At 48.7% G+C, this 15,256-nt stretch overlaps 1 protein-coding gene and 1 long non-coding RNA gene across 5 annotated transcripts in view; one reads left to right on the top strand and one right to left on the bottom strand.

The window, feature by feature from the left end:
* The window catches only part of STK33 (serine/threonine kinase 33), a 170,336-nt gene that overhangs the window by 34,096 nt on the left and 120,984 nt on the right, over positions 1–15,256 (bottom strand). For all 4 annotated transcript variants that reach the window (XM_068260766.1, XM_068260764.1, XM_068260767.1 and 1 more), the window contains exons 4-8: positions 12,244–12,357; positions 11,507–11,611; positions 7,210–7,348; positions 5,398–5,486; positions 3,604–3,691 (exon numbers count right to left, since the gene is read on the bottom strand). In XM_068260766.1, the coding sequence (XP_068116867.1) occupies positions 3,604–3,691; positions 5,398–5,486; positions 7,210–7,348; positions 11,507–11,611; positions 12,244–12,357 (535 nt within the window). The remainder of the gene's footprint in view (positions 1–3,603; positions 3,692–5,397; positions 5,487–7,209; positions 7,349–11,506; positions 11,612–12,243; positions 12,358–15,256) is intronic.
* The window catches only part of LOC137538533 (uncharacterized), an 834,068-nt gene that overhangs the window by 759,150 nt on the left and 59,662 nt on the right, over positions 1–15,256 (top strand). The window lies entirely within an intron of this gene.

Genomic DNA, 15,256 nt, shown 5'->3' with positions numbered 1-15,256 from the left:
AGCTATCTTGTTTTCTGGACCCCTGAAGGGCTCTATCGGACCCCTCTTGGCCCCTCCCCCTATCTACACTTTACTGTTCCTTAAATACCTAATCCCTTCTACTTGGTGGTTGGGACAATTTGTTTCCCTCTCACCCCTCTGGGCCTCCTCTGGTCACCTTTCTTTCCCAGTACCTCTTCCTATCGACACACGGAATATACCCAACGTGGACAGGTCGCCCGATCACGACTTTGAGTGGGGTTTAAAAAGGTGCAAGATGCACCGCCAAGCTCTCAATAGTAGACTAGGCTCCCCACCACCTTTGCCAAGTATAACTGTAGCTGGTAGTTTAAAGAATTCCCTCTGCCCTCTTTGTATGTTAACAAGGGGAGAGGTGCTACCAGCATAAGCCTTGGCGTATAGGGGTCGGATCTGGCGATTAGCCCCTGGGCTTGGGGATATGCTTGGCGAGGGACTCCGTGGTGCTTCGGTTTTCCCTCTTTCCACAGGTATAACCGTACCAGCTCGCTCATCACGATTCGGGCCTGCCCCCGTATGGAATCCATAGGTGTTCCCCCACTTCGTGGGTCCCACTTTTCCCTCCCTTTCTCTCCCAAGGACCAATTAGATATCTACTGGTCACTTGATTCTGATTCAAAACGCACCTGGCTTAAATCCAGGGCGCTGGCTCTTTAAGCGCTCCCCGTCAAGGGGATGATCTGTCCCCCTCTTTTTGAATATACAAAAATGAGGTGGCCTCCGGCCATTTGTATGTGGGGTGGGCAGTCCGGAACCTTCACTCCCTGTAGGAGTATAGGCACACTATAGAATGTGAGTGTGCCCCATTAGATCTCTTTGTACGCAACTTTACCCCCTAATCTTGTTTTTAAGTGGGAGCCCCCTTGGGGCGGGTCTATGGGGTGGTATCCTTTGTTTCCCCCTTTTTTAAGTGTATACTAATAAAGGGATTAATTTTAAACATTTAATGTTTCAGGATCCCAGGCAGCTAAGCCAGAATGCCGGCGTCTATGTATGCCCTTAATTATGCACTGTAACACTTTGACTATATGCACTTTGTCTGATTAATACGTTATTTAGGTTAAACGAATGGTTTTGGCGTGGAATTGTGTCCACAAATGTAATGTGTGTATCTCACGTATTCAATTGGTTTGCACTTGTCACTTTTACCCGGCTGCATAGCGCAGCCTAGCATGATGATCTAAGCTGCACGCCCGATTCTCGCCGCAGAGCGGCGAGTCTCCGCCTCTTCACCCCCGACCTTCACTCCCACGTAACTCACACCAATGGGACAGCGCTGGGGGCGCGGCTTGAAGACTCTATGTAGGAAGCCGCACAGCGCTGCCCCGTTATTGGACACACGCACGTGAACAAGCGCCAGACGGCGTGAAACGGCTGTAGTGCCGTCCACCTATCCCCTGGTCACCTCTCCCCCGCTCACCCTGGCACCCACATCGATCCAGGTTTGACTGTTCTGTTTTTCTATGTCATTCATGCTGGCTGTTGGCTGAAGGATGGAATAAAAGAAACATGCAAGAGTAAGGTGCACAGCGTACTTTTTGTGTGCTTCATGTCCAAGTTTGTGCTCTGCACTGTTTTCAAGCTAGCTGCACTACTCTCTGCTTGGCCTGTGAGCTAACCATCAGGTGCCAATGCATGGGTAAATCTTTTTGCAGGCTCATTGGAGCTACTTTTATCCCCCACCTAACCAGCTGTGTGCCAAGTGATTTTTTTCTACTAAAGTGCCCAGTATAGTTAGGCTTAGGTGCACTCAGTATAGATTAGCTAGGTAGGTGCCCCAGTAGAGTTAGGCTGGCTTAAGTGCACCCAGGATAGCTTAGCAGCTAGTTAAGTCCCAGCAGTAGGTAGCCAGCTTACCCCCAACCCCTCCCCCCTTCCTTGGCCGCCGCTCCTTTACCTGCTGGAGTCGGCGGCCGGTGTAATGAAAAATTTTGCAACCCATCATATTTTGCATCTTGCCATAGAGGACAGTGTATGACTGCGTTGGCGTGGCTCCTCTCTGTTAACACGCCCGTAATTTTTTGCAACCACTTATCCCATTGAGCTAGAAGGGGGATTGTTCCCTCCGGGGGGGGGGGGGGGGGGTGTTATTAGTTGAGCAAGAGGGGAGATTGTTCCCTGGGGGGGGGGGGGGATTATTAGTTGAGCAAGAGGGGGGATAGTTCCCTCCAGGGGGGGTTATTAGTTGAGCAAGAGGGGAGGGTTCTGTGTGAGAATAGGGTTTGGTTGGGTTGCATTTTCTGATACAGATAGGTTGAAGTCAATGGTTAGGTTGCACATTCTGATAGCTATACCTATAAATAAGTGCAACCGGTTGCAAAATCTGATAAAGTTGCAAAAAATTTCACCACACCGGTCCTGCACCCCAGTCTGCTTCCCTGATCCTCTTCACTGTAGGCATCGATGCAGCTTCCGTGACAGAAAGACAGAAGAGCGGCTCCCCCGGTAACGTCGCGCATACAGGAAGTAATTACTTCCTGTGTACGTCCCTACTTGGTCAGAGCTGCTCTCTTCACATCACGGCTGATGCCTGCAGCGAAGAGGATCAGGGGGAGTGCACTGAGGTGACCGGCTGCCGACTCCAGGAGATAAAGGAGCGGCGGTCGAGGATAAAGAGACATCAGGCAGGCGGGTGAAAAAGGGGAGTGATAGAGTGTAGCCACGCTGTATCACTCATCGGAATAGGAGGGCGGAGTGGGCAGAGCAAGTGTGAAGGAAGATGACGGACGGGAAGGGGCGGAGCCGCTAGTGTGGCCGGGCCAACTTTTAAAGCGCCGCGGGCCAAAACCAATGTTAATTTAAAATCAGTGGCGGGCCAGGTTTTCTGGCGCTGCGGGCCAAATTTGGCCCGCGGGCCAGAGTTTGACACGTGTTCTGGATCATTCTGCTACTCCTCTCTACAACTCTCTGGTCTGGCTCCGCCTACAACTCCTGCTCTACTCTGCAAATCTTCACATGGCCCCTCCCACAACTCATCTGCTGCTCCTCTCTGCAGATTAGTTCAGTGACTCCTCCCACCACTCCTAATCTGCTTATCCACTCGGGAAATATCTTCAATGGCCCCTTCCGCCACTCCTCATCTGCTGCTCCTCTGCAAATCTCTTCAATGGCCCCATCCACTCCAAAGTGGCCTGTGCTGTTTGGCCCTCTCTTCTCCGCTCCCCCCTCCACAGCAACAGAACTCAGCCCTGAACTGTCACTCCCCATCTCTGCTGGGCAACAGGCGCATGTGGATACAAGGCTTTAGGCTGTAAACTGGACTGGGAAGGTAATTTCCTCCCATGTCATTGTCCAGCACTGCACAACATGTGGCATAATTTATTAGGCAGCATACAGTATATTATATACTATGCACTTACATACTGATAATATTACGTAGTAGTGCCAGTCATAAAGGGAGGTGAGGCAATATTTACAATTAGTTAAAAAAAGAAACCCCTTTTGGTCGGAATTCTACTTTAATGTATCTGTTTTGCTTGTCAGAACCTATCAGATGCAAGTTATTTTGGTATTTCCCATAGATCCTCTGTGCATGCCATGCCCCAGACCTCCCAGCCGTCATCCACCTCTACCCCGCAGACTCACCCATGTATATGGGGGTGCCACACGTGGCCTGCAGCATGTTCTCGCCACCAACTCCACCCTTCTGCACCGCCAGACCGAAATCCGTCACCTGACAGCAGAAACAACCAATGAGTCTGAAGTATCAGAATGGCATGAAAAGTCAGTGAAGACACCCACACACATTACAACTCAACTGCTCCATGGCCACACCTTTTGTGTTGCAGACTGGGCTCATGTAGGGTTTCCCAAATAGCATTTTATTTTCATGCCCATGATTCCCTTCCTCCTGTGTGACGCATGGGACTATAGAGGCTGTATTCAGCAGCCTGGTTGTTTGGGAGTCGCATGCCATTTATACATGAACTGAGAGCGGAAAAACGTCCGTGTCTGGAACTGACTGCAGCCATGGTGTTTGAGGTGATGAGTGCCACAATGTGTCAGAACTTATGACTATGACACAGCCAGAGAGCGCACCATATCGCCGGAGAGCCACCCAAACAGCCAGAGAGCCCCCAACGTAGCCAGAGAGCCCCCCCCCCCTTCCAGCCAGAGAGCTCCTATATAGCCAGATAGCCCCCCACATTGCCAGGGAGCTCCAATGTAGCTAGATAGGCTCCCATACAGCCAAAGAGTCTCCCCATACAGCCAGAGAGCACCCCCATATAGCCAGAGAGTCTCCCCATACAGCCAGAGAGCCCCCAACATACCCAGAGAGACCCCCCCATACAGCCAGAGAGCCCCCCCCCTCCGAGTTTAGCCAGACAGAGAGAGGAAGTGTGAATGCAGAGAGTGCGCAACGAGAGCAGATTATAACTCACCTATCTGCGGTCCACAGCCACCACATTTCCTTCCTGCTCCTAGACAAGGCGTCCTGTCACACTGGCAGCAGCACCCCCTATAATGACATCACGGGGGCACTGTAGCCAGTGCAACAGGAAACCTTGGATAGGAGCAGTAATGAGATACCGCTCCTGTAGATCGCAGATGGATGAGTCATTTTCCTCTCCTGCTGCGCACTCCGCATCCGCGCACCAGGCAATGCCCTGTCCCGTCCGCCCCTAGAAACGGGCATGGAGACATATGTTTAATTACAGTACGACAAATAATTTAGTGAGACTGCTCTGTGAAATCCCAGCTTTGTGACTGAACTTCAGATCAGAGATTGTCACCAATTGGGCATGTATTGCTGAGAGGCGGAGGAGCCATACAATCCACCTACTGGATCTGTTCTCCTCAAGCAGCCACCACCACTTAATCATGCATAAATAGACCCTCGGCCATTTCACACTGGCACAGTGCTTTGCGGCAAATTACCACACTGCTACCGCAGCCTAATGTAACCCTATGGGGAAGTTCATACTTCCCACGTTGCAGTACGCTGCGCCGGAGGTGCCAAATTTAACGCTAGCACAGAACTAGGTTACCATGCGGTACCCGCAGCGACCTGTGGCAATCTGCGTCAGACTGGAAGTCATGTTAGTCTATGGCGACACAGGTTTTTTTGTAAAAGTTGGCGAGGCGCATGCACAGAATCGTATTTTTATAATGCGCTTCCACATACCTGAAGCAGGAAGTGACTGCAAGTGCGCATCACTTCCTGCTTGGCTGGTGGTCAGACAGGGAACATCGTGTACTGACGTGTTCCCTGAAGGCCAGTTTTTGGCGATGCAGTGCGGCAAAAGCGACGCTGGTTTACAGTGTGAAACCAGCCTGAAACCTCTGTCATCTCCCTGGAATCACGCTCAGTTACACTCATAGCAGAAATCAGTTCTATGTTATTAGTGATTTGCATGCTGGAAAATAGCTCACACTGACCTTAATGTTCACCATCATCTCCTCATCCTCGCCGCTCTCATTGCTCTTCACCAAAATGTTCTCCAGTTTCAGATCTCTGTGGACGATATCTGTACTAGGACACAAATATGGTTATAAGGGGTGCAGAACTGTCTGCAGGGACATCCCCTGCCTGTATGCTAGAAATAATTCTCTAGAATAAAAAAGATCCCTAAGTACGTTAGTTTAGCGGTGACCTGTGTCAGTCACATGTCTGCCCGCCGCTACTGTTTGAGGACAACTAATATTTCTGTCCTGGGGAGCAATAATGGTCTAGCTCTCCCTGCAGACTCTGGAGAGTGGTATTGTCCAAACTCCGCCCACCCACTTGCTAATGCACCTGCCTCCATTATCACTAGCACCCAAGGGGGTGGGAGTGGGGGGCTCAGTGATGATCTCTAAGCTACCTGCTCTGTTGTTTGGTATGACCCAGAAGAGCACCAGCAAGCTGTTCCCAGCTAATAGGAGACATTATTTATTAAACACAGGCCAGGGTTGATGGATCATTCAGCCTTGGAGTAAGGCCTGGTTCACAATGGTGCGTTGTGGTGCTGTGTAACAGCCGCTTTGTAACACGGCTTACCGCATTGCAATGCACCACCTTTGTGACGTTCACAGTGCAGCTGGTGTGTTGCGGTATAACAGCATACGGCCTTGTAACGCAGTGCATAGGTAGCGCATGTAGTGCGTTACTGCTATCCCAGCCCGTAAGCGCTATGCTCCAGCGGCAGGACAGAATACTCTCCTCCTTCCCTGCAGAATTTCAAGCGGAGCAGTAATTACATGGTTAACTCGCCAGCATCGATCTCAGTGGCAACAGCAGCATCATCTGACACACTGGCACGTACTGATGGCATGTCACATGATGCCGCTGTGGCCATTGGGATCTGAACTGGAAGCGGTGATTAGGTAAGTTAACCGTGTAATGACCGCTCCACTTACAATGTTGCCCGCCGTCTGCAAAGTTTGCCCACCTCTGAGATAAACGCAAGTGTTAACAATCAAAGTGAAACATACTTTTCATTGACTGTAAGCTTCTCTGTAACTAACGTAATGGGAGCAGAATGTGCAGCGCCACTGTGTGATGCTATTTTTCCAATTTGTTGTGTTCCTGCTGTAACAAGGTATGCAATGCAATAGCCACTGTGAACGTAGCTTAATGTTCCTTTTCCACTAGGTAATAAGTTTGCATGCGCAATAACGTTTGGTTTTATTTACACTACCACGATTTTGCTGCAACTGCGCAGTGATTGGTCGGGTACGGTGCCAAGGCACCAAAAATCTCGCAGGTGATTGTGGTTCAGGAAAAACAAATTGCACTAGCAGAAAAACAGCACCATGATTGCATGTTAATTGCGGTGCTGTAGAGTTTGGTAAAATGGGCGCAATACCATTTTTGGATTGGATCACACCTAGTGTAAAAGAGCCCTTAGAAAAAAACTAAACTTCTTAACTGACAGGACTGACAAATGTATTCAACCTATTTGTTCACTTCCTTCTGACAGCATTCCCAACCCCAACATTCCGAATAACAGTGAAACTAAACAGCTCAATCATACAAAATGGTGCACTAATGTTAAATAGTCCAGCAGAATGTTTTCTACAGAGCTGGATGAAGCGATTTAAAATGCTCTGCAATGACTGATAGTAACCAGCAGGTGGTGCCAGATGAGAACTACAGACTACCAACTAACCGCAGAAACTGTTCATCAAATCCAGTTCAGGTCTGCTGATCATTGATTTTTCCAGGCTTAGTAAATGATCCCATAGTATAAGTAATCCCCACACACTCACCATTCTTGTGCAGGTAGGCGATGGCAGAGGCCAGGCTGTGGATGATGTATCTGGTCTCTCTCTCTGAGAATCTCTTCCTCCGCTGTAGAATCTCTCGCAGCTCTCCACCCTCACAAAGCTCCATCACCAGGTACATCCGCTGCAAAACCAAGCGAGAGACCTAAGGTCAAGCCACACCTCTATCACACAGCTCCATCACCTGGTACATCCACCGGCCACCGCAAAACCAAGAGCTAGACCTAAGACCGAGCCACACCCAAAAACACCTCTATCACACAGCCCCATCACCAGGTACATCCCCCGCAAAACCAAGCGCTAGACCTGAGACCGAGCCACACCCACCAACACCTCTATCACACAGCTCCATCACCACGTACATCTGCTGCAAAACCAAGTGAGAAACCTAAGGTCAAGCCACACCCACACCTCTATCACACAGCTCCATCACTACATACATCTGCTTCAAAAACAAGCACAAGGCCTGAGACCGAGCCACACCCACCAACACCTCTATCACACAGCTTCATCACCAGGTACATCCGCTGCAAAACCAAGCGAGAGACCTAAGATTGAGCCACACCTACTAACACCTCTATCACACAGCTCCATCACCAGGTACATCTGCTGCAAAACCAAGCACAAGGCCTGAGACCGAGCCGCTACTACCAACACCTCTATCACACAGCTCCATCACCACGTACATCTGCTGCAAAACCAAGTGAGAAACCTAAGGTCAAGCCACACCCACACCTCTATCACACAGCTCCATCACCACATACATCTGCTGCAAAAACAAGCACAAGGCCTGAGACCGAGCCACACCTACCAACACCTCTATCACACAGCTCCATCACAAGGTACATCTGCCACAAAACCAAGCGCTAGACCTGAGACTGAGCCACACCTACTAACACCTCTATCACAAAGCTCCATTTCCAGGTACATCTGCTGCAAAACCAAGCACGAGACCTGAGACTGAGCCACACCCACCAACACCTCTATCACACAGCTCCATCACCAGGTAGATCTGCTGCAAAACCAAGCACGAGACCAGAGACCGAGCCACACCCACCAACACCTCTATCACACAGCTCCATCACCAGGTACATCTGCTGCAAAACCAAGCACAAGGCCTGAGACCGAGCCGCTACTACCAACACCTCTATCACACAGCTCCATCACCACGTACATCTGCTGCAAAACCAAGTGAGAAACCTAAGGTCAAGCTACACCCACACCTCTATCACACAGCTCCATCACCACATACATCTGCTGCAAAAACAAGCACAAGGCCTGAGACAGAGCCACACCTACCAACACCTCTATCACACAGCTCCATCACAAGGTACATCTGCCACAAAACCAAGCACTAGACCTGAGACTGAGCCACACCTACTAACACCTCTATCACACAGCTCCATTTCCAGGTACATCTGCTGCAAAACCAAGCACGAGACCTGAGACTGAGCCACACCCACCAACACCTCTATCACACAGCTCCATCACCAGGTACATCTGCTGCAAAACCAAGCACAAGACCTTAGACCGAGCCACACCCACCAACACCTCTATCACACAGCTCCATCACCAGGTACATCTGCTGCAAAACCAAGCACAAGGCCTGAGACCGAGCCGCTACTACCAACACCTCTATCACACAGCTTCATCACCAGGTACATAAACTGCAGAACAAAGCACGAGACATGAGACCAAGCCACACCCACCAACACCTCTATCACACAGCTCCATCACCAGGTACATCCGCTGCAAAACCAAGCGAGAGACCTAAGATCGAGCCACAGACATACCAACACCTCTATCACCACGTACATCTGCTGCAAAACCAAGTACGAGACCTGCAACTGAACCACACCCACCAACACCTCTATCACACAGCTCTATCACCAGGTACATCCGCTGCAAAACCATGCGCTAGACCTGAGACTGAGCTACACCCACCAACACCTCTATCACACAGCTTAATTACCAGGTACATCCGCCAAAAAAAACAAAAGAGAGACCTAAGATCGTGCCTCAGATATACCAACACCTCTATCACACAGCTCCATCACCATGTACCGTACATCTGCTGCAAAACTAAGCAGAAGGCCTGAGACCGAGCCACACCTACCAACACCTCTATCACACAGCTCCATTGCCAGGTACATACACTGCAGAACCAAGAGCTAGACCTGAGACCAAGCCACACCCACCAACACTTCTATCACACAGCTCCATCACCAGGTACATACACTGCAGAACCAAGCACGAGACCTAAGGTCAAGGCACACCCACCAACATCTCTATCACACAGCTCCATCACCAGGTACATCCACTGCAAAACCAAGCACGTGACCTGAGACCAAGCCTTACCCACCAACATCTATATCACACAGCTCAATCACCAGGTATATCCGCTGCAAAACCTAGTGTGACACCTGAAAGCGAGCCACACCCACCAACATCTCTATCACACAGCTCCATCACCAGGTACATCTGCCGCAAAACCAAGCATGAGACCTGAGACCAAGCCATACCCACACCTCTATCACGCAGCTCCATCACCAGGTACATCCGCTGCAAAACCAAGCACGAGACCTGAGACCGAGCCACACCTACCAACACCTCTATCACACAGCTCCATCACCAGGTACATCCACTGCAAAACCAAGCACGAGACCTGAGACCGAGCCACACCTACCAACACCTCTATCACACAGCTCCATCACCAGGTACATCTGCTAGAAAACCAAGCATGAGACCGAGCAACACCCCAACACCTCTATCACACAGCTCATCACCACATACATCTGCTGCAAAACCAAGCACGAGACCTGAGGCCGAGCCGCACCCCAACACTTCCATCACATAGCTCCATTACCAGGTACATACACTGTAAAACCAAGCAGGAGACCTGAGACCGAGGCACACACACTCCTCTACCACACATCTTCATCACCAGGTACATCCACTGCAAATCCAAGCGTAAGACCTGAGGCCGAGCCACACACACCTCCAGGGCTGTGGAGTCGGAGTCGAGGAGTCGGAGTAATTTCGGGCACCCAGATTCTGAGTTGGAGTCATGGTTTCATAAACTGAGGAGTCAGGAGTTGGAGTCGGGTGAGTTTTGTACAAAATCCACAGCCCTGTTAAATATTAGACTAAGGAGTCGGAGTCGGTTACCCGGAGTCGGAGTCATGGTTTCATAAACTGAGGAGTCGGAAGATTTTTGTACCGACTCCACAGCCTTCACACCTCACACAGTGCCTAAAACTTTTGCACAGTACTGTGTACTCTGAAATTCATCATAGGCAGCAACATCTTTAGTCCTGTCAGGTGATCTCTGCATAATGTTTGTTTCTGAGAATTCCAAAAGCCAGTACAAAATATACCAGATCTCCTAGAATAATCTGGGAGGAGAATTCCACATTTATCATTAGCCTAGCCTAAACATCACTGGGAGAGTGTGGTTACGCACAATATACAGCAATAGATAGCTATAGGCAGTGGTGTAGTAACAGGGGGTGCAGAGGTTGTGAACACACCTGGGCCCTTGGGCCAGAGGGGCCACCCTCAACTGCAGTATTAGCTCTTCAATGGTTCTGTGCTGGTAATAACCTCTTCTAGAGATGCTTTGAATAGTGGTAATCATTAATAAACTGCTCCCCATTCCCTTCTTGCACCTCTGACACTGTGGTTGCCATTGGCAGGTTTTGGTGCGCCGTATCAATTGTCATGTATAGAGTGTTTGGGGGGGCCCCATTGTAAAACTTGCATTGGGGCCCACAGCTCCTAAGCTAAGCCACTGGCTATAAGAAGTGTTTCTGATGCTGAAATCAGGATAATTAGTGTAAACGTGGGTAGCCTGAATACTTTACTGCGTTCTACTATTTGTCACTACAGGACCTCTTAGAACTGTTGCTTTACAACAACCAAGCAGGTTGCAACACTTTTTTTTTCTCTTATTCAAAGTTTTATAGGTGAATGAGTCAAAAGTTACGGAGGTGGAACGTCAATTTTATATGGCCAATAGGAATGTTAAGCATTTGCCAAATTTCTAAACTGAATTCTTCTATGCACGGTGAAATGTATTCCAATGCTCAGTGAAAAGTTCTAGTGCCACCCAGTGTAGTCCCAAGTACTAACAGCTTATTCCAAAAGGGAGTACCAAATAAGCCATTTTCATCATCAGAGAAGGAAGGAAAAATAAAAAGTGCAGCTTTTCAGCTCAGCCAATGGGCTGCCTGCTTTCTCTGGTCTGAACTGGAGGACACAGTGATAAAGAGAGGAGTCTCACCTTTGGGGTCTCGAAGACTTCCTCCAGGTGGATGACGTGCTCATGATTCACCCTCTTCAGGATGGAGACTTCCTGTTCCAGCAGCTTTACAGCGGAGCTCCCAGCCTGGAGAAAACAGATGCCCCCTCTATTAGCACTGAGATGTGCAGTCTGGCTGGACTTGTGTCCTCTCCACCCATAACTGACAGCCAACATGGCACAATACTCTATAGCTAAAAACAAAGGAAATGGTGGAATGTTTGTTTCTGACTGACTACCTTTAGGGAACCCAGAATCTGTGAGATATGTGGATACTGCATAAGGGGAAAGTAGGGCCTATCCTTCCAACTCTTACACTTGGGCCACATTATACTGGAGCATACCACATCTATTAGCAGACTTTGGCAGGGATTTCAGTTTAGTGTGAGGGGATTGGTTATGAGCTTGGCTACAGTGCAGCTGAACACAGATATTGTCAGGGCTAGTGTTAGGTATGTGTAGATAGGGATATTTTAGGAGACAGAAGGGCAAATAATAGAATATCAGTAATAGACAATTACCAATGTTCTATCAGCAATACTCTGCTCTAGAGACACAGTCTATTCTAAATACTGTATAGGCATTTTCAGACAGCATTTTGGGATCTTCTTAAAGCAATGACATAATAGTAGGCCACTGGCTGTCAGCCAGGTCACACTGAAAGCTGTACAGTGTCATTTCTGTGACCAGAGATCCACCATCTGGGATCTTTCTCTTACCTTTTCTCGGTTGACTTTCTTTATGGCCCATTTCTTGCCGCTCTCCTTGTGAGTGGCCTCGATCACCACCCCGAAGCTGCCCTGCCCCAGTTTCCTGCCAAACGTGTAGATTTGCTGCAAGACAAACAGAGCAGCACTGATCAAGAGCTGGAGGATGCGAGTAGACTCAGCAGTGCAGACCCTGGTGTGGTCCACAGAGATTCCACCAACATTAAAAAGTATAGGAACCCCCACAATGCCTTTCTTACGATGGCAAGGGTGAATTGCTTTGTTTCTACTCCTTTCTTTACTGCCCAATGGCCAGCGGAGCTACAAACTGAGCAGTCATCTGGATTCAGCATTATCAGCTGAGTATTGGCAGCTAACAGTCATTACTAAGAATCATGGGAAGTGTATTAATGTTCCCAACAGTTTGCACAGGGGCAGCATTAGTTTCTCCAAATAGCTCAGGTGCTAGAAGAGTGCTAGTGCTGTGCAGCTAGGATGATGGTGTCCTCAAGATAGGAGGGGAGGAGTGAGAACAAGGTTATATTCCAAAAGCCTGCATCCTATTGTTACAGAACATAAAAATTCCAGGTAAGGATTAAAAACAGTAAAACTAGGTTCCCACTTGATCATGACTAAAATGGCCACCGGGAGCAGACAGTGTAGTGTCTTGAAAAAGCCCAAATTGCAGGGCAAAACATTGTCAAGTCTCTACCCCACCTCCTTCCTATGTGATCATGTGCTGATACGTACAGTATTTTACTGTCTACTGTTTATACTGCATTACGAGGAAATATTAAAGTTCAAGAGTTTTTTTTAAAGTGTCAAAGGGATCTACTTACCTGGGTCTTCCTCCAGCCCCTGGCAGTTGACATCTCCTGCGCCGCAGCTCCGCCCTCCGCTGCAGGTGCCGACCTCGTGATGTTGTCCTCTACTGCGCTTGCGCCGCTGTCAATCAAGTCCAATCAAGTCCACGTTGTCCGGAGTTCTGCGTAGTTCTGCGCCTGTGCAGTACACTCCGGACAGTGTGGACTTGATTGACAGTGGCGCTAGTGCAGGCGCAGTAGAGGACGACCTCACGAGGTGGACCTCTGCACCGGCGGGGACCCAGAGCCAGCAGCTGAGAGCAGAGCTGCGGCGTGGGACATGTTAGCTGCCAGGGGCTGGAGAAAGCCCCAGGTAAGTAATTTTTTTTTTTTTACAGAGCCTGGACATTCCTTTTAAGTGTTGCTCCTGGATATTACTTCTACTTGTATTGCAAAGGACTTGTTGTTTATTCAGTATCCAGATGTTGCATCGCAGTTGTGAAAAGTGTGTCTAACATGTAAGTTAATGTTGTGCACTGCACTTTGTCTTTAGGATTTCCTTAACAGTGTAGTGTCCACTCTGGTGGTCTCTTGTGGTCTGGTTGGTGCCTGGAGCAGATGCATTTCCACCATAGGCTATATGAGAGAAGCATCCGCTCTCAGGGTAAAATCACAGACAGCACAAGAGTGCGTTCCACTTACCGTAGCAGATCCAACGGATCCATTGCAGATTCACAAGTGTGAACAGATCCCATTTATAAAAAAAAATCTGTTCATTGTCAGTTTTACATTGCGGTTAAACAGACATAAAAATTGGCATCATCCGCTGTTAACACCGTGTAGCATCATCCATGTGCCAACACTACCACGTGGTGGCACTTGGTGCAGCCAGACACGGGGGTGACGGCGGAGGGAGCCAGGAGTCGCAGCATTGGGACAGGAGAGATTTTAGACCGCACAAGCATGGGGGGCATTTACATTTGGGGGGCGCTCAGGTAAGTGTCGGAGGCGGCGTTGCTAGGCCGATTCCTGATAGATTTCATGCAATCATAAAAAGATCTGTCTCTTAGTCAGTCTGCCCATACATCGCTAGATGTATGGGCACCTTTAGACTATGATAGGATGTATTATTAGGACTATAGTATGATTAGATTGTGAGCTCACCTGAGGACAGCCAGTGACATGACTATGTACTCTGCAATGTGCTGCAGATTGTCAGTGCTAAATAAACACATAATAAAAATTCTCCACATTTCCACAAAATAGCTTCTACTCTACCCCACACTGAAACATAACACAGCTAGCAGACACTTCATGCGTTACAACTAACTGGGAGTATATTAAGGTTCTGAGAATTTTACGAAGTGGGCACACATCCTGCGTCACACCATACAGGTATTATGCATGTCTGCTTGTGTTTGCTGGAGGGTGGTACAGGGACTTCAGCTGAGGATACCGTGTCATGGTGGACTGGCTTGGCGTAAAATACTGCAGGTTTTCTTTAAAGCGAACCTGAACTCAGAACTTGCTCTCCGATCTAAAAGAAAAGTGACAGCATAATAACCTTTAAAGAAAAACATTTATTTGTTACACAATAATGGTTTCACCTTTATTGTGCATCCCATACCCCCATACTCTTCCAGTCTGAGGGGTGGAGGCAGGACACTCGTGGTTTTACCGCGGTTGCAGTCTGTCTCCTTTCTTTTTCAAGGAGAGCGACCACAACCAGGTCTGCAGTGACCACCCAGAGTGGAGTCAGGTTAATTGTCTCCACCTGCTTCCTGTGGTCGGTTGCCCCCCTGCAACCCACCTTTGTGAGTAGTGTTTTACTTTTCAGTATTACGATTGTTCACAACATATTGCACTATTGGGCTCCCGCTTTTTGTCTCCTGTGTCTTCCTTCTAGAGGGTGCTCAGACACCCACACCCCACCAAATTTCTTTGTTACAGCTGATACAAATCCTGCAATAAATCTGCAGTGTGTCTACTTCCTGCTTTCATGGAAGCAGCCATATTGTTAATATCCTGTGTTTACAAATTAGCTGTTCTGCCCAGCCAGCCAGCTGACACAGCTGAGAGATCAAATTATAATTTGTGATTAGCCACAGATGAGGGAGATTTAGTCAGGTTAACTCTATAAATACATACAAGGTGCATTTCTCTATGTTTTCCTGCTGTCCTTTGCAAGAGTTCAGGTCCGCCATAAACTAAGTTCCTCCATT

Source organism: Hyperolius riggenbachi, chromosome 11 (genome assembly GCF_040937935.1).
Source record: "Hyperolius riggenbachi isolate aHypRig1 chromosome 11, aHypRig1.pri, whole genome shotgun sequence".
NCBI lineage: Eukaryota > Metazoa > Chordata > Amphibia > Anura > Hyperoliidae > Hyperolius > Hyperolius riggenbachi.
Note: the sequence above shows the minus strand (reverse complement) of the source record. Positions and strands in the feature narration are given on the sequence as shown.